Source organism: Crassostrea angulata, chromosome 7 (genome assembly GCF_025612915.1).
Source record: "Crassostrea angulata isolate pt1a10 chromosome 7, ASM2561291v2, whole genome shotgun sequence".
NCBI classification, from domain to species: Eukaryota; Metazoa; Mollusca; class Bivalvia; order Ostreida; family Ostreidae; genus Magallana; species Magallana angulata.
The window spans coordinates 53,430,503-53,444,769 of NC_069117.1; the positions used below are offsets into that span (position 1 = coordinate 53,430,503).

At 34.7% G+C, this 14,267-nt stretch overlaps 1 protein-coding gene across 2 annotated transcripts; it reads left to right on the plus strand.

Moving 5' to 3' along the window:
- Window positions 1–137: 137 nt before the first annotated feature.
- LOC128157203 (advillin-like) lies at window positions 138–14,249 on the plus strand. Of its 2 annotated transcripts, XM_052819649.1 has the most exons (25): window positions 138–277; window positions 4,307–4,397; window positions 4,558–4,632; window positions 5,019–5,057; window positions 6,156–6,221; window positions 6,676–6,812; window positions 6,990–7,092; window positions 7,384–7,494; window positions 7,608–7,709; window positions 7,957–8,069; window positions 8,163–8,241; window positions 8,369–8,467; window positions 8,560–8,704; window positions 8,946–9,046; window positions 9,293–9,517; window positions 9,664–9,735; window positions 9,964–10,068; window positions 10,172–10,255; window positions 10,400–10,455; window positions 10,601–10,694; window positions 10,972–11,175; window positions 11,464–11,586; window positions 11,920–11,991; window positions 12,305–12,415; window positions 12,684–14,249. In XM_052819649.1, exons 2-25 carry the CDS (start codon window positions 4,329–4,331, stop codon window positions 12,795–12,797), a joined length of 2,499 nt encoding a protein of 832 aa, XP_052675609.1. In that variant the 5' UTR covers window positions 138–277; window positions 4,307–4,328; the 3' UTR covers window positions 12,798–14,249. The 2 variants fall into 2 exon arrangements, with proteins under 2 accessions (XP_052675609.1, XP_052675610.1); XM_052819650.1 differs by lacking the exon at window positions 5,019–5,057.
- Window positions 14,250–14,267: the final 18 nt, after the last annotated feature.

A 14,267-nucleotide genomic window follows, 5' to 3' on the forward strand; every position in this document is an offset into this window, starting at 1 on the left:
GTTGGTTCATAAATAAACAATTAATGGAGTTTATTTTCAGCAGAGGCCTATTTAGAAAGGTTTCTTGAATAGTTTCTTCTGGACTTTGAAGGAAACGTTAGTCATCGTCTGCTTTTCACACCTGTCGCATTTAATCGATGGCCAGCCAATCACATAGCGCTAACATATTCCAATGCGGGACTGTCTCGGGCTATTTTTATCATACATACCTTTACGGTAGCACAAGTTCGATAACTAGAATTTTTTTTAATTCTACCTGGACCGGTTTGTGGATAAAGTAAGTACACGATTCTTTTATCTGTTGATTTCATTGATCTGTTTCCAATATATTCTGTCGAGTTTATTGTATATTACATGCACTATTGTCCACAAGACCTGTAGAAATGGGAAATCAAAGGACCGCTGCGCGTTGTTTACACATAAGCGATGCACTGTGCTTGTGTCACGCCTGTGTCCATTCTGCCCTCTATATGATCAGAGTCAATTATACATTTTCTGCAGCATCAGTGGCGTGTATCTATACATTTGATTAAAGTACTGATTGTAGTCTATAAGAAGTGAAACTACAGTTCTTTCGTCTTCCCAAGCTGTACTGGCCACTTCTTCACACCCAGTAACAAAAGTATTTTGAATTTAAAGTAGCCGGTATACCTGTGAGAATATTTCAAAATACCATTTCTGGAGGAGGTTATGTTCATTTGTTGCATGATAATTGGTCAGCATATAATGTATTTCCTCACATTGTTTTGTGTGATTATATTGCAATATGCTTTCATAAAAAATGTATGTAATAATTTTAAATTTACAAAACTGCATGGACTTTTGATTGAAAACATCCACACACAATTTGTAAAGTATGTTGTCTCTAGTTAAATATCTATAAAATTGTCTGTTATTTCAAATAATATCAATAAATTTCAGATTGATTCACTAATATAACAATACTGTACAAATATAAACAAGGCAATGTCAACCATAGAAAATGAAGCATATGCCTTGTATAGATTTTTTTGGTACTATTCTTCCATGAGGATGATGAGTGCATTTTTGCACAGCCCTTTAGTACCCCTTCTTCTAATTAATGTACTGGAATTGCAATAGATATCTACTGTCATTTTCCAAGTTCTACGTTTATTTTTTTTTTTGTATTAAAGAGAATGTGAAGGCGTATTGTAGGTATAGTGAAACATGTAAGTTATCTATTTTCTGTGTATGTCTTTGGAGAAACATGATATACACCAGTGCCTTATTAGACATGAAAAAAACAAGACAAAAGATGACTCAATCCGATACCTTGTTAGTTGTAACTGTTAATCTGTAGAGAGCTCAGGCCCACTGACAAAATTATAATAATGGTCAGTGTTGAATGACTTATGTATTTGATATATACGTGTAACTATATATACATTTCACTTCTGTATGAAAATGTAATGTCATTCTGTTTGACTTTATGGTCAAAGATCATGAAATTCCTATTTCCTGTTTCAATTTCATCACTAGAATAACTGTATTTAGTCAAAGCAGAATTTATGAAAATACATGTACTGGTATGTTACTAGCTTAAGTCTATTATGCTCGCTGATAAATGCATTTGAGTGATTAGATTACGAGTTACCGGTAAACACTATTGGAATTCGTCCATCTTTGTAAACCGGTATTTTGTTTTGTATTTTCTGTGGGTAGGAGTGGCTTTGGAGTTTGGAGACTTACCTGTAAAGAATCAATCATCAGACTGCATGCATGATTGGTTTTAGGAATGCGTAGTAAAAATACTATTGTAGGGCCATCATTGTAATTAATGATTGTACATGTATTGAAGGAGTTAAAATGATTAGATTGAAAAGAAAAATAATTGTATGGAAAAAAAAGACACTGTAGAAGCATCTCTGCCAAAATCTGAATGTAGCTATTTGATGTGCTTTTGACATAGATTTGAAGTCTCAAGGACGTGTGTGAAACTGCTGACATTTAAATATATTCAACCTCAAGAGAAGTTTGTCAACCATCATATACATTTTTAAATGTTGGTTGCATAGATATAGTGATAATGGATTCACTTCAAAATTGAAGTATTTGACATAGAACAAGGAAAATATTTTAGGTACATGTTGATTTTCCCTGAGATTTTGTTGTAATCCAGCTATAAACTTATGGTAGATTGATCTGCCTATTTCACATATTGATAAAAAGCATAGCCCTAGGAGGAATTAAATGAATTGGAGTGATTTGCTATTTGATAAACGGCATGTATTCTTACTAAATGAGATTTCTAGTGTGCTACAACGAATAATTGACTGTACATCAGCCATAAAGTGCCCCCACAAAACTGTCAGAAGTGACAGAACATGAATGGAGTTCCTTATGTTGGGTAGAAGGTTGGCCAGATTTATAGAAGATTGACAAGATGACTAAAACCAAAAACTTTCTCTTTCCTCAATATCACTTGTTTGTCAAGTTATGGCTGTATATCACCTTATAAGGCAAGTCAATGCATTTACTGGCTGTTGAAATACAAGAAGTAAGATATCATTCAGGTTGCTTGTAAATTGAGTTAAATTAAAATTCTGTGTGCAATGAATGCAGATGTTTAAAGAAAAGATGTGAAGAACTGGACTGTGTCGATGAATGGAAAGCATGAATAGTTGTTGACTAAAATTTCTCAAATTCAGTGATTAATGTTTGTTATTGTGAATCCATGATTAAAATCTTTCAGAAGTGTGAATATTGAAGTATTTTCATATTTTACTTTTTCAAATGCTTAAAATAACTAAAGAATGTTTAAAAAAACTGCCAGTTTGGGGGAAGATTGGATTGGGTTTCTTAAAATCGTACAATACAGTAAGCCCATTTCTCTGAAAGTATTGGGCTTTAAAAACATTCAACCTACTTACAGTTGTTTAGTGTTATGACAAGTAACTAGTGTGTTTATATAAGCTTTTGAATGCTAGTGTTTGTCATTTTTTGAGACAGTTATTTCATTCTCTGCAATGGTCTGGTCCCATTACGCCTGAGCCATACCTCTGTTACAGTAGCTCATTGTAATATATACACCTTAATTGTAAAAATTGTAGCAAGCAGTCTAAAGAAGTACTAGGGTTATTTTTTACTGCATTATACTATGGTAGATTTAATGGTCTATAAACAACAGATTACTCTACATAAATTTACATAATGAATATGTACATTAATCGTTACAAATGAAACATTGATTTTAAAGAATGTGCATACATGAAGAAACTATAAAGATGAATATACACAACTTTGTTCAATGAGTAACCATGAATAAGAGATCAATAGATCTGTTTGTTTATGATCCAAACCCACCCAAATTGTCCCATAGGCCAAAATCACTCATGTGTATCAATAGACAGGAAAATCAGACCCTAGCTTTTAAATCCTGACACCCTCGTACAAGATGAGATGACGAGGAATGCAGTGTAGGACAGTTATGTCAGGGCAGTGACAGGTCTATTATTGATGGTTAATCATGTCATGATGTTATAGTAACGGCTCTTAAACACCGTCAACCAGGGGACCATGGCCAGATCCCGGTGAGAGGATTAAAAAAACAACCAACAAGCACTTTTCTGTTCTACATAGGGAGGGGATTCAAGTTGTTGGTCATGAAAAGCAATGGCAGAATATATCGGGAGTTTACAAATCATTGATGGACATGAGCTACTAGATTTAGTTACACCCCCCCCCCCCCCCCAAAAAACAAAAAACAAAAACAAAACAAAACAAACAAACAAACAAAAAAACCAAAAGAAACTAAAAAAGTCTGGAAGAAAATCCTACTGTAGATTCCTTATTTTACACGTGTACATTGTTCTTAATTCCGCGATTCAATGGTTTTCCATCAAATCGCGAGAACATAAGATCACGAATTTCAAAACTTTATCATAGTTTCTTGTAGTTAACATATGTTCGAAAATTAAAAGCGAGATTTTAAAATTCGCGAGACAGGCTTCTCCTGATTTTACGCAGATATTAATTCCTCATGTTTAATTAGGAATTTACAGTATTTAAATGTTCATACTTGACACAAGTTATTTAAAAAGGATGAAGATGTAACATGATAATTGTTTTGTTGAAATTCTGAGGTTATTCACTGACATTATCTTTTTACAAGTCTGAAAACATATATAATAGAATGAGACTTGATTAGAACGTCTTTTTAGTGCTACAGTGTATAAGAGATAGGATTACATTATCAACATAATGGTTGAGGGTTCATATAAACTGGGGATTACTACAGTACCATATTTTTGGTATTTAATGCCTTTTTCTGCCATTGGTTTATCAGGTAAAGTTGGAACCTGTACACAATGAACGTGGATCCAGCATTTCGAAGTGTCCAGAAAGGCAGGTCTGGGTTCTACATATGGAGGATAGAAGTATGTCATCACTGCTTATAATTGTATTCATTTTGTACAATGCTTTATAAGCACTTTATTCTTGATATCTGATATTTAGTAGGAAAATTATTGAATATCTGTAATTTCTTTGGTAAAATGATTTAAGAATTACGGTACATATATTATGCTATGATTTCAGGACATGAAAGTAGTGGCTGTTCCACGGGAGCAGTACGGCAGTTTCTACAAAGGTGACTCCTACATCATCCTCTCTGTAAGTTGGACATTTTTTTTAGTTTTCCTCTATGTATTTGAGCAAATTTAATTATTTTGGTCAGTAATAGCAAAAACATGGTCAATATGCAACAATTTTTGATTGCTGTTGTATATAGAATTACAGTAAGAATATATCTATTATGTTATTTTAATGTTCATATCTATTCTTAAACTTGTTTAAAGGTACATTTATATCTTAAATCTACATCAAGGTTTTCTCCTCTTTTTCTTTAACTTTTGTTGGTTTGAGATAAAATCTTTAGTGCATGTGCCAATTATTTTCAAGACTTTTCATTGTATTACATGTATGTCAGTATTTAGTAGTAGATTGTAAATTAGCTGTTGCATTGAGATACAATAAATTTACATTGTTATACAAACCAGTTATCAGAAGAGGGAGACCTGAAGGGTGTTAACATCAAGGTATATCAGTCAAGCCTAGTGTTATGTAGCCTCACTAAGGCCAAAGCTTGTACCCCTATTGCAGGGGGCCAAACCTCACTATAAAGCTTAACCCCTGAATGAGAACTGAATCTCAGGTCACTCGGGTGAATTCAGGCTCGCCGATTTGAGCATGCTTCTGAGTGGATATGTAGAATGTACAGGATGTTGTGACTGGCTGCTGCAGTGTGAATTGCATGCTTATGTTAATTTCCTTTTAAATGCATGCATCTTTTGCTGTGATTGATGGTTGTGCAATGGCAGAATAATTTTTTGATATATACCGGTGAATTCTTGTATCTGTCTGCATACCCAAGCAGGAAGTAAATCAAATATAATGTTCCAGTCTGATGCAAGCTGTTGAGTTCATTTACAGAATTTGCTTAGTACCTATTTTTTAGACTTCCTTGGGTTCTTAAATGAAATCTGTACTTCAGAGCACATTCTTCATTTTATTTTGACTATACACGCAATCAGCAATAAGTGAGACAATCAGCAATAGTGAGACGCCTCATATTTTGTTGATGTTCAGATATCAAATAATGACTTTTTAGTGCTTTGTTTTATTTGCTAAAGGTAGATTAGTTGTATTTGAATAAGATCAAAATGCTTTATATCTTGGTTTCACAAACACATTTATATTTACTTGAGGGCAACTTCTGTTGAGTAGAAATAGAGCACACTCTTGCTTTGACTTGCTGCTTTAAGACCTTTCCATGGACTGGATGGGTGTTGTCCAATTGTAAAGTGCTTGTTTGAACTTTTCAGTTTTGACTTGTAGCACAGGAAATATTTAAACATTGCGAGAAACAAATGACACATTTAATTCTACCTGTTGCATGAGAATGCTTTAGACTGTGTGTTTTGTATAGAATCTATTCTTTGTGCAATCTTTATATTACATTTTGCTTAAATGTTTTTGCCTCAGTTATATTAGTGAAATACAGTAATCTTGTATGTTGGTTCTCTATTTTTAAATCGTCTGGACTTCTATGAGCACTGGTTCTCAAAATTCTTAAAATGGTACATGGGATAAAAGTGACTGTAATTTTTGAAATGCCTAGCTTTGTTTGATTTCAGATTAAGGAAATTAAGGGTAGCCTAGATGCTAACATTCACTTCTGGCTGGGATCCGAGACAACACAGGTATGATTTACATCTTATCAGAGTTTGTTTTACCTGAGGTTGTGTCAGGCTAACTCATTAATGATATCCGACCCTCCCTAAGAACTTGGACATGTCTCTGTAACCCTAGAAAACTGCAAAAGTGTAACAAGATTACATAGAACAATGACCTATTCCAGGTGTATAAATAGCGTTCATTACTGGAACAGATAGTGAGGATGTGATGAGAATAATAAACAATGCACAAGGTTAAATGCTTGAACATGCATGACTTCTAGGCAAAATTCTCCTAATCCTTTTGAACATTTATTTCAGAATAAAAAAAAAAGAGATTGATTAAAGCTTTGTTTATCCTCCCCCCCCACCTGTACTTACTGTATTACTACATATAAGAATAACATAGTGTATAATTCTTTAAACTACCGGGTATTTAGTTTGAAATGTAGATGTATATATTGCTGTTTGTATGTAAAAGGATGAAGCCGGTGTGGCAGCATACAAGACTGTAGAACTGGATGATTACCTGGGAGGGGCACCTGTTCAACACCGAGAGGTCGAAGGTCATGAATCCAAAGGCTTCCTCAATTACTTCAAGTCTAAAGGAGGAGTCAGGTATTCACAATAATTATGAGTATTTTTTTTTTCATTTGAAAATCAGTTAATATGAGTGAGAAGCAAACATTTTAACAATTAGATATGTAAATTGTCATACATAGAGTAGATGACATGAATGGCAGAGCCTTAAGGTGGAGTCGTATTTTGTGATTATAAGTTTTTGGTGTTTTGTAGGTATGCTGATGGAGGCCACAAGTCCGGGTTTAACCATGTGGAACACACATTTAAGCAGAGGCTTTTACATGTCAAAGGAAAACACCATGTCAGAGTATCAGAGGTGAAGAAAATCACACAACCATAGCACTTTACTGGTGCATATAATAATCCAGCATTGTTGATGGGAATATTTGAGCAATAACCATTCAAGATTTACAACACTTGTAGATTTTTTTATATTTTCAATTTATTCACATTAGAGTAACCAGATCCCAATTTATTAATTACACATACATAATAACTACATGTGTATTGTCCATTTATACGCAATATTTTTATGTTTGAAAATTCTGGCTATTTGACATAATTTGTGAAAACAACTGAATTCTGAAATGGAGATTGTTATTTTTAGACACAAATTGGCTGGTCCTCCATGAACCATGGCGATGCATTCATCTTGGACACAGGGGTGGTTCTGTTTGTGTGGGTCGGCAAGGAAGCTAGCCGTACGGAGAGAATCAAGGTCAGAAATTGTCGGCATTTTCCTCAGGAAAAATATCATTTGGAATAGAAATAAAAAGACTATGATATTCTAGCTTTACAAGAAGCTGTAGAATAATGTTGAACTTTTTTCAGGCGCTGGAACATGCCCGTCAGTTGAGAGATGAGAGAGGAAAAGCCAATATTGTTGTAGTAGAGGATGAACAAGAGAAAGAAATGACAAAAGAAGAATTTGAGGTAACATCATTGCCAATCTAACATTTATTAAAGATAAATGTATAAAAAGATACATTAATCCTAATACATGTACATGCATATTCAATCCGTAAACATATTTTTCTTCTTCTTTTTTTGGCCCTTTTTTCAACGAATGAGTCTCATAGAATACATTTACCTTTTAAATGATATAATGATTGAGATCAAAATACCGGTAAAAGTCTGTAAGCATGAATATTTTTAATGTGAGATACTTGTCTTGTTCCAGGAATTTGACAAACACTTGCCTTTGAGTTCCAAAGATCAGATTAAATCCAAAGAGGAGGGTGGAGCTGATGAGGTTGCTGAGAGGAAGAGCAGCAGTGAGCTCAAACTCTACGTGTAAGTCTGTCACGTTGCTCTCTTGGGGTGTTTGAAGTTATATTTTTTTGATTGTGTGATTTATTGATTAACCTTTGATCTTTGACCTTTCAGTTGTTCTGAAGATGAGGGCACCCTGAAGGTCTCAGAGGTCAAGGGAGGACCTTTGTTGAAGGCTGATCTGGATTCATCAGTAAGTCTCAGTCCAAATACTTACCAGTGATCTAGATTCACAAAGCCCTACCAGTATACAACATAGTTACAAAGTTTGTTTGATTCTGGAGGTAAAACATATACTGGTATGTTTGGAATTTTTTTAGGAATCTTACATCATTGACAATGGCAGCGCTGGTATTTGGGCGTGGATTGGGAAAAAATCATCCAAAAAGGAAAGATCTGAGGCAATGAGAAATGCCCTGGTGAGTATGAATGATGGTGGAGCTGACAAAAACGGTAAAACTTGATCTGATCTGATATCTTTCATTTGGCTGGACCACTTTTTCCTTTGCAGGGCTTCATTAAGAAGAAGAACCTGCCCACCAGCACCAGTGTGACGCGGGTAGTGGAGGGAGGGGAGCCCTCAGATTTCAAATGTCTCTTCAGAGACTGGCCTCAGCCCCCCATCACTGGCAAAGTCTACAGCAGAAACAGAGTCGGTAAGCTTCATTTGTCTACTAAGTCTTCTAATCAGCTATTCATCTGTCCACAATTTGAGACATCTTTAATAATGGTGATACACAACAGTGTTGATAATTTGTTTGTTTACTTTTGATTACTGTCTTTACTGGCTTTCCACCTGTCAACATTTGGAGACATCTTTTTTAATGTTGATACATGTTGTTTTTGTGTTGTTTTGGTGGTTTTTTTTTTACATTTGCTTACTATGTGTTCTTTCAGCCAAAACTATTCAGACTAAGTTTGATGCCTCTACTCTTCACTCTAACCAACAACTGGCTGCCGAGACCCAGATGTTTGATGATGGATCCGGTCGCGTTGAGGTTTGTACAACTTTTATTGGAGATTATTTTAATGGATTTAATTTTCAGAAAAAAACCAGAATCTAAAGTTGTGAGTACAAATATTTTGGTCTTTTGTTAGATAAATAAACTAGATCTTGGAAAGTTAATTGCTTTTCCTATGTATTACATGTGGATCTTTTGAGTGAAGGACTATATATAGATCTAATGTTTTGAGTTTGTAAGTCTCTGATATTCACTGTGAAAGCTATTGCTGTGTACCTGTAGGTCTGGCGAGTGAAGGACTTTGATCTGGAGCCCATCCATTCCCAGTACATGGGCCAGTTCTTTGCTGGTGACTGCTACGTCATTCAGTATACGTACAAGGTGGCAGGGAAGGACAACCATGTGATCTACTACTGGCAGGGCCTCAAGTCCACCACCGACGAGAAAGGAACCTCCGCCCTGAAGGCCGTGGAACTGGACGATAAGCTGGGAGGGGCTGCAGTTCAGGTACATAACTACCGAACAGATAGATACATTGTTTTTCAGTTATTTGTGCTCAAACACTGGTCAAGGAGTTACATGTACTTATACATATAAATAAATTCAAAAATACTGGTACTTAGGGTACTTATATATATTACATACATTTGCAGGTTCGAGTTGTCCAAGGCAAAGAGCCAGCCCACTTCATGTCTATGTTTGATGGAAAAATGATCATTTTCTCCGTAAGTTTATAATGCACTTGTTTTTTCTAATTATAAATTTTATCTTGTTCAAAATCTAGGACATACAAATTGTTTAATGCAGTACATGTAGTACATTTATCATAGTTGTCACGATGACAAAAAAAATGATTATATCTATTGGATACAATAAGATATTCAGGTTTTGCTGATTAAAGGTTGAAAAATGTGTTGCATTTCTTCTTTATACCACTGATTTGTTTATATCAGGGTGGACATGCTGGCTGGGGAGGCCAGAACAACTCGGATGGACCAGGAGACAGCTACATGCTGCAGGTCAGAGGGACCAACCAACTCAACACCAAGGCTGTTCAGGTGAGCACCTACCTTGAATTGAATTAAATCTAGGGCTACACAAGTCATGTACAGTGTATATGTGAAAGCATTCTCTGATGGCATTGAATCTTTTATTTTGTAGGTTGAAATGGACGCTTCCTCTCTGAATACTAATGATGTATTTGTTATTTTCACCAAAACTCAAGTGTTCATCTGGTGTGGAAAGGTAAATGCACATAACAGCTATCATACTATTTGTTGGGTTGGATTGTTTATAGCAAATTTTACTGGTAAAATGTACTTAAACATGTGTATGAAAAAATGTTTTGTTCTTTAACACTGGTTAATGGGTCTTGCCTTTGTATTGTAGGGCAGCACAGGGGATGAAAGAGAAATGGCCAAGAAGGTCACAAGCAGATCCCCAAGGTAAATCAGAAAAAAGATAATGATAACATATGATAAGAATGTTACATACTTGTGTAGAGACTTCAATTGCATGTAGTCTATTATATCAAGTAATTGCATGTGCAGTGGTGCAATACCATTTAACAATAACTATTTTGTATCACAGGGAACCAGTCATGGTGTTTGAAGGTCAAGAGAAGGAAAACTTCTGGAATGTTCTTGGAGGCAAGAAAGAGTATGTCAATGACAAGCGCCTACAGGTCAGTGCCAGGATGTTAGTGATGGGTAGAATTGAACCTACAGAGAGTATTAGACTATAAAACTCATTCATAATCTACAAAATTCTCAAAAATGCACAAGTAGTATTGAAAATTGGGATATCACTTGGTCATTTATACCGTAAAAATCATGAAAAAAGTTTGGCATAACTTATTGACTAGTTTATGAAGTGAACAGAAACAAACAATCCTCCCGTACATCTGACATTAAGAATTATGATTAGCTATAATATACATGTAACTCATTGACTCATTATAGGAAGTGGAAACGAACCACCCAGCTCGCCTGTTCCAGATGTCCAATGCCTCTGGGCGGTTCACGGTGGACGAGATCCCGGATTTCACCCAGCAGGACCTGGTCAGTGATGACGTGATGATTCTGGACGTCTGGGACACTGTCTACGTCTGGATCGGAGAGGGCGCCAACAAGCAGGAGAGAGACGAGGCCGAACGACTGGCCATTGTATGTACATGTACATTTATCTGAACACCATTGTATGTAACCATGACAACCCATGTGGTTGTGTGTGCAGAAAAAGAGAGATTGGTCAATATGTTGAAGTGCATTTACAAATAAGTACATTTTGTAAATATAATCAGGGAATGATTTTGATAAAATTATCCTCAAGTTAAATATCTCATCTTAATGTCATCTGGGTTTCTAATTTTTGTAACATGTTACAATTTGAATGAAGTGAGACAGTTTAGCAAAACTGCATTCAATAATTTTTTATCTGTAAATGAATTGTAGGAGTATGTGAAAACAGACCCTGCAGGCCGGGACCCTGATACCCCTGTATACAAAGTCAAACAAGGCTACGAACCTCCCACCTTCACAGGCTTCTTTGGAATGTGGGACAGAGATCTCTGGAGTGTGAGTACACAATTCCGTATATCCTGGGTTTTTTTCGTATGTCACAAAATTTGCAAAAATGGGGAAAATCTGTAACAATTTTAATCTGCCTAAGTCTTTTTATGCCATTTAAAAAGTTTCTTATTGAGAATGATACAGGATATAATTTCTGCGTATTCAATTATTTCCAATTTTAAGGAGATCGCGAAAAAAGCAAAATTAGATCATCGTGAAAATTACCGGATATACAGTATAAAAACCATGTTATGGTTTAAAAGTCAATGTATATATACATGTACATGAAGATTTTTGTCATTCACATCTAGTTCTGACTTTGATTTTTTTTGTTTGTAGAAAGGAAAATCATTTGAAGAGCTGAAGAAAGAGCTTGGAGAAGGAAACGAGGCTATGTCTCTTGTCAAGAAGGTCTGTAATAAATAAAAGCAACCAATGGTGTACAAATGAAACTAAGATTTTAAGTAAGTCGTATTGTTAGGAACCATCTGTCATTCACAAATTGAACACTTATTAAAAGTTAAAGGTCTTACCTGAAAACTGTGAATGTAATATGTATAAGGAATTCTCACATAAAGGACATGTAGACATTCTTATTTCAAATCTTCTTACTGGGTACTTTGATAAAAAATACTACAGAGCATGTCAGTGTAAAAAAAACTGGCACATGATATGGATGAATATTTAAATCCAGGCATTGAACAAGTGATATTTTTGACTACAGGTAGCCGAGAATGGCTCCATGGATTTCCAGGATGTGGCCAAGTACAGCTATGATGAACTGACTGTTCCTGCCGAGGAACTGCCAGCAGGGGTTGATCCATCGTGTAGGGAGGTAGGTCAGGGGTCACAAGAGGGGAAAACGTGTACATGTGTACTGCGTATGCATACATGTAAAAATTCAAGGGTTCATGGTAGAGTGTGAATCCTTTGTCGAATCTTGGTTTCTTATGTGTGGAAAATTCAGCAATTGTGTGCATTTATGAATACTGTACATGTATTTGCTTATATCAGAGTAATTCTTTCTGATCAAAGATTTATCTAAAAGATTTAATTGAGCTTCATGTGTAACTGTTATTGATTGGTTTGATGTCTATTTACAGATCCATCTAAGCAATGAAGACTTTGAAAAGGTTTTCAAGATGAAATACTCAGATTTTATCACCAAAGCACCTTGGAAACAGCAAGAGTTGAAGAAGAAGCACCGATTGTTCTAGCTGAATTTTATAGTTATAGTCAACTTATCCCATTGCTCATTATGTACGTAGTCTGTTGGCATTACGCACCAGTTACTGTACCAAACGTTCAGATGAAACAAATCTGACACAGATTATTATCAAAACCGTTTCTGTGTATGCTTTTGTGGTGTTGCTGCAATGTGTAAAGTGTATGCACATGTACTTGAAAAAAAAAAGACACTTTGATTATAATTAAATCCACATTCACAATTTCTTAATTTAAACTAAATTAAATCCACCATATGCATATTCCAACTAGTTTAGGTTTTATGGAAACAAGTGATCAATGAACATGGTTGTCCAACTGTTATTTACAATTTTTTCGTACAATTGTTAAGATTTTAAAATAAATTTTTGGTATTTATCACTTTATATTTCATATCAAGGATTGGGTTGTGATTAATTATTTACATATTTTGTGTGACCAAATAACTTCAGAACTTTAAGATCTTGTTTGTTTATTTTTTTTCCTGTTAGTATATGGATCTGCTTGTTAGTTTATTTTTGATATATCTTTAATATGTTATTTACTTTAATATTCCTTTTTTAAAAGTTGATTATATTTTGTATCCATTATTGGATGCCTTTTCTCTTCATTATCATGTTTGTTTGTTTACATTTTTCTAAAGTTTATTCATATTTCACAATACATAATAAGTAATAATCATAATATCGGGGTATTTGTTGTATATTTTAATCAAGAGTATTATATTATAGGTACAAGATATGATAATTAAAAAAAATATGCATTGTTACTGTTATAGACAACTATTAAAATATTTACAGAAAAAACCTGAGGAGGATTCTTTTGAGAAAGACTGTTATATGTACATGAATATTGTTAGTGTTCAGGGTAAAATTTACTGAGTACAATACATCAAATGCCTCTCTACATATTCAATAGTGCGATTGTCTCATTGGTCTAAATCTAGCATGTTGCTTGTGTATGGATCTGCCAAGTGTCTTCCAGAAATGTAATCCATTCATATCTTGTTTAATAAAGCATTCCATATACATGTACATGCAAATTATACATGTAAATTACAATGCCTGCAAATGTTTTCCCATCTACATTCCTTGTAATGAATGAAGTGACAACTTCCCATTATATTTTGTTTCCATACCTGTTGGTAGGAGATGAGTGCTGCATAGAAAGCAATACATTCCTTTTGATATACACCTGTATGTAGTCTGTGCAATTCATTTTCTTAGATCTTTTAGAGTGCAATGTAAGCTATTTTAGGGGTTCCATTCCAAATAATATATATGAAGATTGTAGCCATCAAATTGTGGGGTTGGTAGATTTCTGATCAATATCTTTATAACCAGATTTTTTTTTGTACTAGATCTGTATATGTAGTTTCACTTTGTCTCTGTCATTTTACAGACAATTATGTGTTGAACTTCTTATATAAATGTCTATTACCTATGGCTCCTTTGTGTTTTTTA